The 18,638-nt window shown below is 39.7% G+C and overlaps 1 protein-coding gene across 1 annotated transcript; it reads left to right on the top strand.

Annotated features, from left to right (window-relative positions):
* Nucleotides 1-440: 440 nt before the first annotated feature.
* On the top strand, nt 441-12,638 carry rab39bb (RAB39B, member RAS oncogene family b). The gene is made up of 4 exons (XM_023415408.2): nt 441-1,220; nt 4,462-4,739; nt 9,025-9,205; nt 10,876-12,638. Exons 2-4 carry the CDS (start codon nt 4,525-4,527, stop codon nt 11,119-11,121), a joined length of 642 nt encoding a protein of 213 aa, XP_023271176.1. The 5' UTR covers nt 441-1,220; nt 4,462-4,524; the 3' UTR covers nt 11,122-12,638.
* Nucleotides 12,639-18,638: the final 6,000 nt, after the last annotated feature.

Raw genomic sequence — 18,638 nt, 5'->3', positions numbered from 1 at the left:
TCTGCAGTCACTTGAAGTGGAATAATTTTCCAGCTTCAAAAAAAAAAAAAACACCACACATGTAGCCTCTTTAAATGTCAACTCCTACAACCTAAAAATAATCTGAATTCTTCTCATCTGTAAATCTAAACCTTCATAAGCTAAAGCAAAAAAAAAAAATCTGCCCTGCTCATCTTTATGAACTGACTTCAGAAAATGTCGAAAGCACAGCACATAAATACACACAAACAAGTTCCTGCTTTACTGCATGTGTAAAAACCACACCTCCCACTTTGCAGCGTGTCTACTTCCGTGTATGCGCACTGATACATGCGCACATGGCCAGCGCAGTGTGTGTGAATGTGCAGCTTCCCTCTTGTTGCACTATTTGTGCAGGATGACTCTTGAAATAAACATCACAGAACAAAGAACAAACGCTAGTATTAATACAAATCATTATAATGTTACAGGGTTTTTTATCTACTCAGTAGTGATTTTATAGCTGGAAAGGTTTTGACTTTTGCTTTTTCATCTTATATACGACCTATTTACCTATTTAAAGACACTGTAATATATCCATGTATCTTGTCACTTGCAGATCATGTCCCCAGCAGATATGTATATGTCTTATTCCACCATTTTTGGCCTGTATTGGCCGTAGCTGTTGTTCTTCAGCGTTGCGCCTCTGCACGGTCCTTTACGGTAGTGGTACTGATGCGGGATGAGTCAGGCTATATGATGCTGCTGCTACCGCTGCCATTTCATCAGCAGCGCAAACCTACAAACACACAGCCAGCACAGACATGATACCGCGGGATTCCCCTCTGCCAGCGAGTTTCCTGCCCTCATAAACAACCCGCGCGATCGAAAGAGAGAACCGAGCCTCGGTCGCGGTTTTCTATTCGTGGCTTGTCGGGGCTGAAAGCGCATGATCTGTTTTTTTTCTTGCACCTGCTTCGGGGGTGCGTTTTTCCTCTCAGCAGCTCTCGATCGGGCCTGACATTAACAAGGAAATCAGCCCTGACTCCAGGGGCCTGCTGCAGCACCAGCCTCTGTCACCGGGCTCCAAGACAAACATCGACTCCCGGAGGCTTTTAGGTCGCTGTTTCGGTTGTTTCGCTGCGTCCTGAGGATCGATCCAACCAGAATTGTCGGTGCCATGGAGCCCGCATCAGCCTGGTCCTGAACAGCGTGAGGAGAGCAACCATTCTGGCCTAAAGTCCACTCCACTCCTGCCCCGAGTAGGCTTCTTTTATTTGTACCATCTGCATTCTGTATTTCTGTTATTTATCATGTCATGAAGCCTAAACGTGGTTAAACGCTCCCTTAAGAAAACACGACAGGCATTTTTCTTCTGTCGTGATGTGCACTGGCCTATTAATAGCGTGCAATAAAAACAATCTGCTGTGAGTCCTCTTATGAGTGGGCCTATAATAAGCCACTCAAATCTTTATTGCAATCGTTAACGTTTTGGAAAGCCCTATATGTAGCCCATGAACATTGTTGGCTTGAGCCTAATGAAACCACATGCTAATAGAATAATTCACAGTATAATGCCATTAAAAAGTGATCGGCCACTACAAGAACTCAAAGTCCAGCTACCTCCAAACTGCCCCTAACGCATCCGGAGTGAGAGCCCATAAGGCTGCTATTCACCGGGGACTCGGCCACTAATGTTTGCATACCGACCGGCCTACGCAACCCGACTCCACAGAGACAAGCAGGGGGTGATGGGAGGCTGCATGTGTCTGGCTCCCTGCCCGCCTGATGGCCTGGTCACTGATGGCAGTATAGTGTGAAGATAAGGGGCACAGATAGAGCCTAGAAAATCTCTCAAGTGGTGACGCTTCTCTTCCCTTTTTGACAAGAAACTCGACTTGCACATTTAAAAAAAAAAAAAAAAAAAAAAAAAAAAAAGTGATGAGATACAGAAATCACCATAAAGTATTGGACCAAATAGGGAATACTGCATGTTTTATGTCATATTGGCTGTGCATGAACAAAGACATGTACAGTGACCGACATAGTGACATTACTTAAGGTTTGTGGTCAGACTCCCTGTTAGACCAAACTCCAATAAAAGAAATTCAAACAGACTTATTTGGGATATGGGACATCCAGTCCTGACGATAAGGTGCTGTCAACACAAGCACAGATTTAAAGCAGATGCAAATCCGCTGAATCAAACCACAGCTGAGGTCTCTGAGACGGCAAACACAACTGCTGAGTCGTTTTCTGTTGTCTGAAATACGAACACCAGGTAAAAGTTAAGAATCTAAAACCATATGTTTTTAAAGCTGTTTAATACGTCTGATGTTCAGTTAAATGTTAAGACCAGCATAGGAGCATGTAATCAATATATATAGCTTTCCTTTTGCTGTATTGAAGATCAATTCCACTGGTTTGACTCCTCAAGGTTATTTATTACATGCAAATTTCACCTCAGTAGTAATAACAGAAATTATAAAGGTGTTTTGAGAGTTAATTTTCTTGTTTCTCTCTGCTGTGAAGTAAATAAACATACAATGCAAGAGCCTTTACATAAGTACTTAAGTATTATGAGCAAAATATACTTGAAATACTAGTACAAATTAGGCAGAATGAGTACATTCAGATTGATACTTTGACATTTAAGTAATATATTAGGCTACTGTATCATTGATTGAGGTACAACTAGCCAAAGCAGCTAATTTGTCTGTAACAAATCAACATCTTTTAATTGCTGATCACATGTTTTGTAGGTAAAGTCTTAATCTGCAAAGTAACTATATAGTTCTCAGATAAATGTAGTGCAGTAAAAAGTACAATATTTCCTCCTGAAATGTAGGAAGTAGCAAGAAATGGAAATAGTGGGGAAACTGGTGCTAAATTGCAGAAGAGAAATTAAGTAAATGTACTTAGTTACTTACTTCCACTGGCACTCAGAGTTATGTCACAGAAAAGAAAGGCAGAGAAATGCTAAGTAAGAAAAGTGTTCTCCTTTAAGGTGTCATACTATGGCTCTCATTATGTGAAAGGTCACACATTCAGATGCCAAAGCCTCATATCAAAAAGGGCATTACAGCCAATAATCCAAACAGCGGGCTTATTAAAACATCAATTGACGCCATCAAGTGACTAGAAAAGCATAAGAGGATTTTCTCTTATATCTCGTGGTTTTAACTGAAGCACGCACTGAACACAATGAAGACAGTTATGTGTGTGTGGGAGTGTGTGAGTGGTTGGGGAAGTGAACGTGTGGGCAAAAAGCCAATTAAAGGTTATAGTTCAGTGATTGACTCAAAACAGAGTTAGTTGACGAATATGTATTGTATGTGTTGTTTTTTTTTTTTACAAAGAATACCATAAGTGTCCCAAAAATAAATACAAACTGAGGCATAGCATAAGCATCATAGCCAGGTGATTCCAGCTGAGATGAAAAATAAAATAATTATAGAATATAATTTTACTAGGCTATCAAGTTATTACTGCAAGACCAAAGACCATACCAATCTTAATGTGTTAGCTGCAGTACATTTGCTCAATTACTGTCCCTATGTAAACTTTTAAGCTACTTTTAGCATTCTTGATTTGCATATTTCCATTTTATGCTACTTACTTGTGTGCTTTATGCATCTGCTTCTCTAAACTGACTCCACTGCGTTTATTTGACAGCTCTAGTTGCTAGTAACTTTACTGATTACGATTTTCACTTTATAAAATATGACGCTTTGCTTTAGAGCAGAAAACATGATTTACCAACATGGTCGGCAGCAGCAGCAGCAGAGGTTGCTGGAAGCGGTTAGCATCAGACTGCTTCAATTTTTGTCAAAAATAGCACTTTTTCTCAGAGTCACAACTCAGTCAAATTTGAACCCACATACATGATGCACACATTTTTAGATTCAGTGCGACTTACACTTACTTACACACGATATCACGTTGAGAGTCATTGTGAATAAACGTCCATAAATCCACTTAGTAATCATCAAGACAAAACACACTCCTTACATCTACAGACCTTTGCTGAGAATCATCGCATTTTTAAGTTTTCTTCAGTATCTAACTAATACAGAGATAGTTGTATATCCGTCCGTGGAATTACTGAAAACAGGAAGTGCTGATAGTTAATTCGGCTTACCATAACACCGATTTTCCAAAATGTAAACAACAGCCAACCAACCAAATCCATGGCATTATACTTCCTTTTCATTCCCCTAAAGCATCATGGGAACTGTAGTTCCAAAACTTTGAGCACGGTAGCAGAATGTTATGATGAAAGTTGGCTCATTATATCACAATAAAGCTCTTACTGAGTAAACTACCACATACATTAACTATAATCCCTGTACAAATCAAATCCCTTGTCAAACATTAGCCTTTATAAATACTTTTAAACGACCTAGGAGTAATCTAATGTTGTTGCTCTCTTTCTCTCTCTCTCTCTCTGTCTCTCTCTCTCGTGCATGCACGCACGCGCCCCTCAAACCTCTCACACCGCAGACCAGACAGACCGACAGACCGACCCGCAGACCGGCAGAGCGACAGACAGGCACAGCCAAAGTCATGGAGGCGATATGGCTCTATCAGTTCCGGCTGATCGTCATCGGGGACTCCACGGTGGGCAAGTCGTGTCTGATACGGCGGTTCACGGAGGGCCGCTTCGCCCAGGTGTCGGACCCCACCGTCGGCGTGGACTTCTTCTCCCGGCTGGTGGAGATCGAGCCCGGGAAGCGGATCAAGCTGCAGATCTGGGACACCGCGGGTCAGGAGCGCTTTAGGTGAGAACAGATGAGTGCATGAGAGAGTTAGGCTATATTCCTATAATATTACCATAATAATGTGCGGAGCTTTACAGTGAGCATTTGGGGAAGTAGTCTGTAGCCTGTGGTGTTTTTTCGTCTCCTGAATTTTTATAGCTTTATAGGGAATATTATGTGTGCAGTTTATTTTGATTTCCTGGAGATAACATGCCACTAGTGCCCTACAATGTGCCTCTATAGTGCTAAATACATCCTCATTTATGGTATTTATTTGTCATGGAGGTGAAGTATTTAGATCTGCAAGTAAAAGCAGCAAAACCACAATGTGAAAATACTCTACAAGTAAAAACAATTCTAACTCCCAAGTGTATTTAAAGTATTAGTTCAGTGCCCAGTCAGAGTAGTTATGCTACAGAAGGCATCATATTCATTGAGATGATGGTATGTTTTGTTTGTGAGACATGAATCTTATAATATTTCACTATAGTGACACTGTGAGAGGCATCAAGACAAAGAAGCGTTTTATTTACATGCATCGCAGTTGAACGAGTTTTCCGTTGCAAACTTTTCAAATCATCATTAAAGCATCACCATGTATTACTGTTCTGAAACAATATGACAACAACAACAATAGGAGGTAACAAGCTGTACTGTATGTTCCTGCAAAAGCAGTTGATCTGGAGTTTAAACAGGCAGCGGAACGGCATGAACAGCTCCCTGACAAATAAAAGAGAAACTCAAGTTTCATCAGCTCAAAAATGTAAGGGAAACACTTCACATTATAAGCCTCGTGATGCTCGACAGACAGGTGATCTCTGGGAAATGCACCACAGATGTCCCCAATGAAAACAAAGAATTTGGGGTCCACCACTTTAATTTTGATTCAGTTGAAAACTAAAAGAGTAATCGATGGTTAATTCTTTCCCACTATCTATCTTATCGTAATAGTTTGGAAAAGAGACCAGCTGCTCTCACAAAAACTGAGAAATGGATAGACTTCCTCTAGTGTAGCTGACCTCTGACCTCTTTGTTGGGGGTTGGAGAGTGAGAAAATCTAATTTTCTCATAGAGATCAATAAAGCATCAAATTATTACAAGATTAGAAAGATTGGATATCTGATTAACAGCTGCCACCAGGCAGAAATGTCATTTTAGTACATTTCTAAATGTAGACAAGCTTGTGAAATACCAAACAAAATGTAATAATTGTCTGTGTTTAAAGGCAAGTGCCCAGAAATTAAGCACATAACCAGGAGGTCTTAAAACTTGAATTGCTACCTGGAACTAATTTGTTTGCCTGCACAACATAAAGAGCTGTTATTTAAATGAGGTTTGGGACACAAGCAGGAAAATTGACCTGAGGGGTTGTTTCTAAAGCCTTCAAGTGTTCTGAATACCGGAAATTCACAAGGGTGTGTTTTAGTATCATGGGTGCCTGCACCTCTAAAATAGAGCTGTTTTTGAGTCTGAGGGGGAATCATAACTCAAACATGAAGTTATTTCAAATTGTGTTAATGACATGTTAAAGATAATTGTAACCCCCCCCCTGTTTACCCCTCATTCTTATTCTAAATTTACCACTGGTCTTAAAATATTACCAGACTATTGCCTCTGTAATTGTCATGGTATTGCCATGTTTTCCCCAATATATCACATATCACTCCTTTATTACCGTGTTCGAGGTGTAATGTAAAATGTTACTAGGTAATATCAGTAAACTTTATTTACACAGCACCTTTCAGAACAATGTTACACAGTGCTTTATGGAGGAAAATAAACATTTAAAGAAATCCACAGCACCATTAAGAAAGGAGCCATTAAAACACTTTGAATAAAACTGGTTAAAAATAAATTACACATATTAAAAAAGCACAAAACATGTAATAAAACAAAGTAGAACAAGAAAAACTAAAACTATGAAAAAAAAGCTAATAAAAGATGTTTTTTTTAAAAGCAGCATGCACTGTAAAAGTCTGAACCCCCATACCATCACAGATCAAATTAAATTTAGCTGAAAGACTGAAATACAAATGTTTCCTTATAAGAGAGAGAGGTAAAATAAAGCCATAATGATGTGCTGTATGTATCTCATGGGCTAAAATGCATCTTTAACACTCACACACGCACATTCATCTCTATGCACCGCCATGACAGAGGGGGACTGGTCTCACCTGTCAGCATGATTACCGTCTCCATGGCTACTGTGACACATCCTTCCTAGACCGAAGGATCAGATCAGAACGTTTTTATCATCCACAATGCAAAACACCAAAGGGGCCATTTTGATGAGAAGTCTGAGTGTTTCTTACAAATAAAACCATAAGATGGGAATTTGAGAGCGACTTCAGCCTTATCCTTTGTCCTTAAACCGGTGAACCGTTATGCCACACACGAGGATTTCAACTTAACTTAAATTTGTAATTAGTTGTCGCTCTTGTGTTGCTATTTCTCTTGGGTGTGGTAATAAATTAGCGGCACAAGTTAAAAGCTCTCAGTAGGTCCACTAAGGCTGTCATTCTGCACACCAACGTTTTTAGATATTTTGGGATTTTGTGGCGCGGTTTGTTTTTTTTCTTTTCTCCTGATCTGTTTCCTTCTTCTCTACTGACGACGCTGATCTCGTCTTAGTCACTGGTGTTTCATCTGTGTGGTCCTTCCTTCCATAAATATACATGCGTGTGCTTGTGTGTGTCGAATCAAATGAATCACTTGCTGGTTCTGATTTTTTGTTTTGCCACCTACTCCTCCTCCCTTACTGTATCCTCTCTGTCGACTAATCCTCCTTTTATTCCTCTTTCTTGACACGTCTCTTTTTCCGTTCTCTACCTCAAACCTATATTTTTCCTTCTCGTCACATTTATATTGACGTTCTCACTGCGAGGATACTGTGAGAAGATAGACGCCTCATAAGAGGGTTGGGTGTGTGTTTGTGTGCATTCAAAGTGTCACATCTTGTCAAAATCTCACAGCACTTCTCCTCCCAGTCGGACTGCAGTGATGAAGTAGTTATGTAAAATCCAACCCCATGATTCTTCTTTCCTCTTGGGCTCAGCTGATATTAAAGGCTGATATTGATATTACTGCATCAAAGTTGCCAATGGGTGTACACTTAGTAATCATGCTGATATATTCCATCACAAGAAAGACTACCCAGGTTATCATTTTAGGCATAATTTGTCACATCCAGCTTCACTTCCTTCTTCTTCACCCTTTCTCCATCCAACTTGTTCTCACCTTCTCAGTTCCTGCACCTGACACCGCTATCACTTCTGCCTTTTTTCCATCTGTCACAACTCCTGTCATCTGTTTCTGTCCCTGATTAGCTTTTCCCCTGGGTTCGTCTCTAATTATCCTTTTCACAGAATTTAGCTTACCCTCTGTCTCTTTATCCTGACCCGAGATAACAGTCTTTTCCTTTCAAAAACCAAAAATCAGAGAGCAAAAGTGCAAGGAGTGGATTTCTATGTGTTCGTCTGCACAAGTAAGCATGCTAACACAATTTTACTTCCAAGGCCAAAGAGCATTTTGTTACCTACACTAAAACCTACTGTTTAAAAGTGCAAACACTCACAAGATTAATTTAACCTCTGCCTTGTTTGTCAAAGTGTGTAAGATAAACAGCCAAGGTTCTCTGTTTAAACCAAATTCACTGGAAACATTAAAGGAATTATTTGTAAGTTTTGTTATTGCTAAATAGCCAGTGTTAGCATTAACAGTTGTTTACTTACCAATCTAAAAAGAAACGCCCCTCGTTCAGTATCAAACTTCATTCCTTTACTTGTCAAAAGCCGTCTTCAGTAGTGGAAAAGCAACGTCAATGTTAACTCGTCTCCATCATGTTTTTTCCTCTACTGAAGTTAGCATGCTAACCAGCTAGCCCCATTTGGTGTCAACACTTTCCAATAGCAACTCAATGCAGCCTCCAATCTCCCCTGAAGACGCAGTGCTGCTCAGAGGGCGTATTATAACCTCTTGTACTATGACGACAACGATGGCCGAAGCTCTTGTCAAGTGACAATCACCACCAGCTCCTAGCAAGAAACCATGTTTGGTGGCAGAGAAAACTGTCAACCAACTGGAGCTAACGTTTGTTGTTTTAGCTGGCTAGCTACAGATGATATAATTTACCAGTGACAGTTGTCATTTCAGATGACAAATTGAGGGTCAAAGGTTAGAAATGAGAGGCTGCTTTTGTCTGTGTTAGAAGAATTATGAAGCTTTTAGAGTGGTTAATCTGCCACCATTATCAGTATTAACATTATCAGATCATATCATATTTCCTTACCTTTTACATCCTCTGCAGGTCCATCACCAGGGCTTACTACCGTAACTCTGTGGGCGGGCTCCTCCTGTTCGACATCACCAATCGCCGCTCCTTCCAGAACGTCCACGATTGGCTTGAGGAGGCTCGTAGCCACGTCCAACCCCACAGCATCGTCTTCTTACTGGTCGGCCATAAGTGTGACCTGGAGTCACAGCGCCAGGTGTGTAGCTACAGTCTAAAACTAAATTTAAATATGAACACAACAATTTCTTATCAGGCTGTGTTGTGTTAAAATTTGTTGCTGAGGTTAGTGGCCCTTTTAAATGTTACATAATATACAGTTTATCAAAGTCTGCAGTTTTAAAAATAACCTTTTTGTTCACATTTAGATCAGCACACATTTGGATCAGAGGCGAGTCGTCACTGTTTATTTAATTCTCTCTTGGGGCAGCTGGCTGACAGAAAGCAAAAATAACCCCACTGAAAATTAGACATTACAGGATTACACTCAATCTGCACAAGACTGTGTCTACAATCGTATTATAAAATGTTGTAAGAGCAAGATTAAAATCAAATAAACCAGGAAATTATGTAAGGTTTCCCCGTCTTAGCCACTTCATTCTGATGTTGATCTACTCACTCTCACCATTACTGTAGAGGGTTAATTTTCTAGCTGCTTAGCTGGCAACATCTCAAAAATGTAAGTGAAGCTACTCAGTGCAGATGATTTGATGTTTTTGCTCAGTCTTTGTAATATTTTAATGTTGCAAGATAATTTTTTATCAACCTCTGAGTGTGCAGCCGGGCTTATTTCAGCCTAATCAAAATGCGGAGACACTATTTAGCAATTGTAGAATAAAATGGACCTTTGATTATCATGAAAAAAACTTAAAATATGAATTATTCTATGCATGTTTCCTCTCACTGATGAACATCTCACGGATGTTGCTCAGGAAAATATAAAATTATTTGTTTTGTATTAGGCTGTTGACCGCTTACTCTGTTGCCTGCTCGCTCCATTTTTATCTCCACGCTCAATTTACTACTTACTGTCAAAAGTTGTGTGACTGTCTTATCTAAAAGTCTATAAATAAAGGATTGCCATGAGTACAAAATCTTAGTAGGGTACGTGCTGGATCACCCTTAATACAATAAAGGGGGTTTGTTGATGTCTATTGGGTTTTATTTGTGACATTTTAATCCAGCACTAATCTTCCACAGACAAATATTCAAGCAGCTACAACTGGCTCTGTCATGGTGAGCTAATGGAGAAGAAGTAGTCCACAAATCATGGATAAATGTACCAAAAGCATTCCTTTCAAAAACATAATTTATGTTTTGGTGTTATTTCATTGTAACACAGTAAACTATCTGGACTTCAGTCCTAGTGCAGGATCTAAACTAAGTTACACTGCCATAGTTCCTGGCCTTTACGTCTTTAGCAAAGCCATTGTTTAAATCCAACAACAGATTTTAAAAAAAAATCTTCAGTTATTGAGATGCAGCGATGACGCAAACAGAAACATACATTAATTGGTTCATTTTGATTCTTGGTACGATTCATTTGGGGAGATCTTAACACAGCAATTGTACTAAAACGCAGACTAAAACAACCACACCAAGACCCTTTAAAAGAAAGTGCTATTGGTCTTGGCACAAACGAATTCTAGAGGTCATCCTCGATCTGACCAAACTTCGAGTCGTGCTCTGCAACAATGAGCTAAATGGCTCATGTAGGAGAACTTTGCATACACTCCTTAGTACTTCTTAGCTCCTTAGTTTTTCCTGATGATTTGGATTTAAGATCTCAGAACTTCTGCAGTGGTTTACAGAGAGCGCATTGCATCTACTAGTTCCAGTTTCCACATCTCATCTCGTTTGATCTTCTAGGTGACCCGCCAGGAGGCAGAGAAGCTGGCGGGAGCGTACGGGATGCGCTACATTGAGACGTCGGCCCGTGATGCCATCAATGTGGAGCACGCCTTCACTGAGCTGACCAGAGACATCTTCGCTTTGGTGCGGTCTGGCGAAATCACAATCCAGGAGGGCTGGGAAGGCGTGAAGAGCGGGTTTGTCCCCAACGTGGTTCATTCCTCCGAGGAAGTGACCAAGAGTGACCGCCGCTGTCTCTGTTGATCTGGAAAGAGTTATGAACGATGGGACTGAAGGTGAAAAGGAGAGGGAAGGATTCAGAGGGGAGTGGCTGACGGACTGAGGTGTCGGCCCTCTAACTGGCAGCCCCCTGTTATTCTTCTTTCAGACTGAACACGGAAGGGGATGTTTGAGGAGTTTCAAGGAAAAGGCTGGTAGAAAACGGCAAAGAACACCTTATACATGGGTGGGTTGTGCCCATTTCTAAATGCGTTTTATTTGTTGGAGAGGAAGGATCACAGATGCTCATTTACTTGCGAGGGCTCCCATGATTCAAATCCTTTAGTTTTGTTATGGGCTTCCTGCCTGAATATCCCTCCCTGACAGTCTTAGAAAGGCCTTAGAAAAGAGGATCCATTTTAGTTTTTCGCCAAAATGAGATGACGCTCTTGACGTGTCGTCTTTCTTTCTCCCATCATCTCTTCCTTCACCTCTCCTCCCACTACTTCTTACCCTTCTCCTCTCCTCCAATATGCAATTACATGATCACATACAAAACGGTCACCTTTACGTTGGTGTCCAACATCCTCCTAGCACATACCATTCAAAACATTTTAGTCAGCACCCTTAGATTAACCCTCCCTTGTTAACAAGAATTGTGTTTCTCTTGTGCTGACATCTTGCTCCACATTCCACTATCAGAGCTCAATGGAGGAGTCCTGGAGGTCCTAGATTTAACAAGGGAAGACAGACTTCCTTCCCGGAGCCTTTATTTTGTTGCCAGAGACCAGATTATTTCTCTGTGGAACAATTTAGGCCTCCAGTGAGCTCAATGACATTGACAATGGTTATATCCACTATCATTCTGCTAAATACCACACTAAAACATAACACTGTCACCCATCCAGTTCCTAATGGACTCCTTAAGCAGGAAGAGGCAACGTGTACAGCTTAACTGACCGAGGTGGACTTGTTGGACTAGCTTAACAACTCCTAATCGTCTGCCATTAACTGGGGACTTGTTAAGGTGGACTAATTGGAATGTTGGAGCCACAAAGCACCTTTATAGCCAAGTCCACCTTAACTGTGGAGCTTTATTTGGGACATTTGAAAGGTGCAAAAAAGGAAACTGGAGATAATTTACTTCTCAAAGGCAAAGCAAACTGAGAGGGACCAGACCACGCAGAGGGAAACTTGATGAACCACATTACCCACAATGCACGCATACGGACAGGACTGTACCACAACATAGTCAAGCAAAGAAGGTCCAATTGGCAGGCATTAAATCAACCCAACACAGATACAGGCACAGGGACATTACAAGGTTAAGTTTTGTTCTGAGAGAGTGGTTTACATGCCTTTTTTATGTGTGTGCGCAAGTGTAATATTGCATCAAATTTTTATTTTCATTTTAATGCTTTCCAAAGTTACAGGTGGATGTAACTGCCAAGATAACTTTGGAGTTTCAATAGTTAAATCTGCACCGAATCAAGGGAAAACTCTAGTTGTGGTGTCACTGATTGGCTGTAGCACACGTCTCGATTAAAGCTGGTTTAACTTTGGTTTCTACGTTTTTTTTTAAAAGACCTCTACATTACATAAAGGTGTTTCTAACTAACGATCATTTACATCTCGAAAAATGCCTAGTTTCAACATCATTTCACTGACACTATTTCAAGGTGCAGTCAGTGAGACTGTTGAAACATTGTTATATGTGAACTAGAAAAAACACCTTTCAGCCACATTTAGCCCGGTTTTCACCTAATTTTAACCTAGAAATCCCAAAAATCAGTGCTTACTGGGATGTTTGATGGTTTAAACCACAGTTTTCTGCCTGCTGTGTGAGTTTACTTTGTAGAGGAATAGTGTGACATATTGGGAAATTTGCGTGTTCGCTTTCTGGTGGAGAGTTAAATGAGAAGATCAACGCCCCTCTCATGTCTGTACACTAAATAAGAAGCTACCTCCAGCAGCTGGTTAGCTTAGCTTAGCGCAAAGGCTGGAGATAGGGGGAAACACCTTGCCGGGCAACCAGGAAGTTAACTGTGCGGAGCTAAGATGATGAATTGTTCATTTTACACTTCGATGTTTGTACCAATTAAACCAACAAGATATAACATGTTAATTCACGTGCTTTAGAGTTGCCGGTTGGTGAATTCTGTTACCTTTGGACGGAGCCAGGCTAATGGTTTCCCCATGCTTCCAGTCTTTTTGCTAAGCTATGCTAACCAGCTGCTCTTCTCATCTAAGCGTATAAACGAGCATGTTTCCTGTTCCTTTAAAGTGTGCATTTATTATATCGTTACATTAACATCTTTAGCTCAGACCAGTTACTGTTCCTTTAAATGCCAGAAAGAAAACTAAATCTGATTGTGTACCATACTGTGACATTGGCTGGGAGACTGTGGATACGTTGAACAGGAGAGAATGAAAGATGAAAAACGTCTACAAAAGGTCAATCAACATCAGCAGCCGACTCGTCTGCTGCTTGTCCAACACCGGTAATCTGCTACATCTTAAGGGATCAACACTGGACCAAATATATTAATCTGTTTACCCTGGCATAAATATTTGGTTGTATTTGCTGTCATTCAATGTTTGAATGACTTTCATTCAAACATTGCGAAGGAATAGATAGACACTAAGAGCATTGTTAGCAATTAAATGTACCTTAAATTACCTACTACAAATACCTGGATGACTTGGTGTGCATCTAGATATTTATTGTTTTGCAGAATCCCCATTTTAAGTGTTTGCTCCTCTCTCTCTCTCTCTCTCTCTCTCTCTCTCTCTCAATATGAAGAAATGCATTTGTCTGATTGAGATACTGTTGTAGTTCTAGGAAGAATACGGTTTGTTTGAAAACCTTTTTAAAACTCTATTTGACTACTAATCTGATCTGCAATCCCACATAACTTGCGCATGTATATTCCTGCTATGATCATAACACCTATTTATTTTTTACATTTATTTATAGTAATAATTACAGTCCTGTAGGGCAGTGAGGATACTGTAAGTGCTTCATTTGCTTACACTGTATGCCTTGTTTTTACATGTTTCCAAAGAGTTTTGTGTGTGTCATTTTATTTTTACATGAATGTATCATATAAGAAATGTGTGAATGTGTGAATTAGAAACATTTCCAGTAAAAGCGACACACCGTTTTCTCCTTAAACAGCTTTGATGATGAGACTTGAAAGGAAATTACTCTAATGATAATCCACCTCCACGGCTATACACGCTGCATTATTCTCTACTGAAGTGTGTGAAATGCTGTTGCTATAGGCAGAAAAGATCGATCTGCAAAAGTTCTCCCAGGAATTAAAAAAGTTCTTCCTGATGCCCTTGTGTTTTTGAGATTCGACAGTGAAGGGCTGGTCTTTCCATTTCTCTGACTTGCTCTATCATCCACAGTGATTCCTGCTGAAGCACCTTTACATGTTGCCAAGCGGCCGCTGTGGAGTAGACAGTTCAGAGGTGTTAAAGTTTGCGTGGGTGGGTGTGGATGCGGTCTCCTGTGTGTGCAGCTCCTGCTGTCAAGAGTCCTCCAGCAGCTGGTAGATCTGTTACACTGTACAGCACCTAGTCTAATCTTCAAGCTCTGTAATATCTCGCTTCCACTCTGAAATATGGTCTTAAGGAAACACAGTAGTCACATTTTGGGAAACACAAACTTCTTGCTGAGAGTTAAGGTGAGAAGAATGATACCACTCTCATGTCTGTTTGTTAAATATTAAGCTACAACCAGCAGCTGGTTTCCAGACTGGAGTCAGTGGCAGTAACAAAACCCACCTACCAGCACCTCTAAAGACTTTCTATCTTGTTTGTTTAATCTGTACAAGAGCCATGCAAGCGGTTTCCCCCTTGTTTCCACTCTTTATGCTAAGCTAAGCTAACCAGCTGCTGGCTGCAGCTTCATATTTAGCGTACAAACGTGAGAGTGGTATCGATCTTATTTAACTCTCAGCATTAAAGTGAATAAGTGTAACAGTATTTCCTACAATGTCAAGCTATTCCTTTAAGTAGCTACAATAAAATACAGATTATCTAAAAGGTCATGTTTCGATTTCGATTGTTTTTTTGCGCTCCCTTATTAATTTTTTGTTCCCTGTCAATAATTTTTTTGCATTCCCTTATTACAATCCTTTTGTTCACGAACTATACTTTTTGCATTCTCTTTAATTTAAGTTTTCATTAATTAATTTGCAATAGACGATGCAAAAATTAGCAGGTTAATTGATTAGTCAGTCGACAGGTAATCAATCAATCGCCTTTTTTTCTTTCTTTCTTTTTTTAACAAAACTGCCAAAAATCTTCTGGGTTCAGCTTCTCAAATATGAGGATTTGAACAAAACAATCAAACTGAAGACATAATAACATTTTGAAACATTTGTAAGCTAAATGATTAATCAAGAAAATAATCGACAGATGAAACGATAATGAAAATATTTGTTTAGTTGCAGCCCTACACCACAGTGCTTCTTCACCACAGTAGATGAATTTACTGAATTTTTCTTGTAACTTGGCCTAAAATTAAAATTAAATGCAAAAGAGCACAAAATTAGGAAGGAATAAAGAAACATGATGTGACAAAAAGGAATAAAAGGGTGTTTTAGCCACTTCAGGGGTTTTGTAGAAAAGATTTTAGCCCTCAGCTCTTGATTTCTTATTGTTGCTGTCCAATGAAAACCATGTATCTCTAAATTTGGTGAATTTGGATTTTTCATATAAACTAAAAGATCAGATATCTTTCATGGGTTGATACAGTTCTCCTCTATTTTCCCAGAATAAATCATTTGAAACCCCACTGGATTGTTACCTCCGCCAAAGAGGTTATGTTTCCACTCGTGTCTGTCTGTTTGTTTACGTGTCGGCAGGATTACGTAAAAAGGACTGAACCGATTTGCACCAAACTTGGTGAACAGATGGCGCCTGGGCCACAGAAGAACCCGATAAATTTTGGTGTATCCAGGAGATTTATTTATTTTTTACCACTTACCTCAACATTTTGAGTTGAGAGCATTTCATGTCATGGTGGGGGTATGCATCAAAGTGTAGTGTTTCTGTTTGTATTTCTTTTTGTTTTGGAGATGCATGGTTTTAAAGGACAGCATTGTTGGTTTTCTACACCAAATCTGGGCAAAATTATAATGTTTAAGTTTATGAGAAAATGAAACTACTTCAGTAAACACCTGCAGAAAGCTTGGTTTTGGTCCTTGCAAGCTATTTTCCCTCTTCCAATAGTGTTTGAGTATTTGGCAGGAAGATTAAACCCTTACTATTATACTTAAGCAATTTATTGTTGGTTTGTTGTCAAAAAGAATATTTCCTCTGGTCACAAAATCTAAAATGATAGATCTGTATCGCTTTCCAGAGAAAAGATGTCATCAACCAAAATGCCCTACAACCGATTGAATATTTTTTTTGTGTTGTTTTGTGTTAACAGAATCCAACAAGACCAAAACTGACACATACTTTTCAAAGAGGGAAATATCTAAGTCAGTCTTAATCCTGAAGATACTGAAACGGACTCGACTTGGTCACCACTCAGCTGATTCCAGTAAAACATGATTCACTCAGTGTGTGAAAAAAAGCAGCCTGCAATTAAACACTAAAGATGCCCCACAGAAGCCCGACCAGTTGTTAATGGTCTGGAAGTGGCTGTTAATGTTTTTGGCTTGATACTACAGACTGTCAGTGAAGCAAGTTTCTAGGAAGTCACGTGACATTACTGAATGTGGAAGAAGCATTTTTGGGAGACTTTGCCGTTTTTTCCACACAAGCAGTTTCAGGCTTTTTCTGAACTGAGGCTTGGCTTGGTGCAAATAAAGATATTCCATTCAGAGATGCTGACAAAGTCGCCTCAGGACCCACGGATGGATCAAGAAAGGACACTTTGAAGGGAGCTATTGGTACGATTGAAAGCAGTTTCATGTTTGACAGCAAAGCAATCTCCTTTTTGGCCTATTTCCAGGGACCCATACAGGATGATTTACTGGCACTCTGCACCGCTCTCTGCCAGTATCCCTGGCAGTGTTTGGTTTCACTAAGGCTGCTTTCATACAGAAGGCACAGCACTGCTGGACTCCCTTCAACTGTCAGTAAAGTTGTTGCTATCAGCACAGCTGCAACCTCAGACAAGCTGAAAATAGGTCTCTATTATAATACTGTTATTCTCACTTTGTTACAACTTCATGTTCAGAAGCGTAGTGCAGCATTTTGGGAACTACACTAAGATTTAAAGATCCATAACACTCTCATCTCACATGTTCAAATCAAATCAAAAATACTTTTTGTGCTCCCTCATACTTCAAGTAGCTTTAAGCTAGTGTTACTCTTCGCATCGTCGAGCACCCAAAGGCTCTGTGCGGACGTATGTGTACCCTCTAATTTGTTGTGACACTAATCCATCACCCCTAGTCCAAGTGGACTCCAAAGAAGTAAATTAAAACAACTGTGTGTTCATCTGTGTCTAGCTTCCAGTCATTAAGCTAACCAGCTCACTGGCCGTAGCTGTGTAGCTTCATATTTACCACACTGATTAGCCTTGTTTGTGGTTCAAATGCATTAGCATTAGCTTTACAACTGAGTCACAGAGCTAAGCATGTGTTTCCCTGAAAGACGATTACCCAGCGATGTTTGAAAAACTAATAAGTGTGTTTAAACAAGATTAACTGCTTCATGATAAAAAGATTTTCAACCCATTTCCAAAACTGCAACTCGTGCAAGTTTCAGCATTTTTCTTTGGATTGAGAAACACAATTGGCTAAAAATGTTAATGGACTATTTTATTATTCAGTGAGTGGGAAATTGTTTCATCTGGATGATAAGAAAGTTTTTTTCTGGATTTTGGTAGCATGTCAAGAACAGCAGTAAGTCAGGGTTTTTTTTTTTGCTGTGTGGCTCAGATACAATGCTAATGCTAATACATGATAGGCACAAACTGGGGCTGATATGGACAGCAAGTATGAAGGTGCAGCTGGTTAGCTTAGCTTACTTACAGCACCTCTAAAGCTAATTAATCAAGACAAAACCCCAGGATATAAAGCAAGAAACAAACTGGAACATAACACCGAAAACGTTTTGCTTTTACTCTTTGGTTTTGTACAGATTAAACAAACAATAAAACATGTTAATAAATGAGTTTTAGGTCGATTTTGTGAGTTGAGATGTTTGGCGACTTGTGTCGTGGCAAGAAGGCAAATAAACAAATTTACGATGACATTATTCACAATACATGTAGAGGTTTCCCCCTTGTTTCCACTCCTTATGCAATACAATACATACAATATTCCTTTAAGCTTTATGCCATGAATAATGCCCCTATATATTTTTTAAGAAAATGTATCTGTAATGGATGTTGAATTAATCCCTGCCTACTGCCAAATTTTGGTGGAATTTCTGGCTGTGTCCAAGGAGCTTGTCTACCAGCCATGATCATTTTAAACTCTTATTTTATTCTAATAAGCTAATAATATTGACAGAGTTAAAACTGGGGCTACAACTGACATGTTGGTGACACCTCAAGACTTTTCCACACATTATTTAGGGGTCAAATGAGC

This window comes from Seriola lalandi, unplaced genomic scaffold (genome assembly GCF_002814215.2).
Source record: "Seriola lalandi dorsalis isolate HSWRI2012SDOR001 ecotype SW California unplaced genomic scaffold, Sedor1 jcf7180002054549, whole genome shotgun sequence".
NCBI lineage: Eukaryota > Metazoa > Chordata > Actinopteri > Carangiformes > Carangidae > Seriola > Seriola lalandi.
This window is presented reverse-complemented; position numbering and strand designations above follow the sequence as displayed.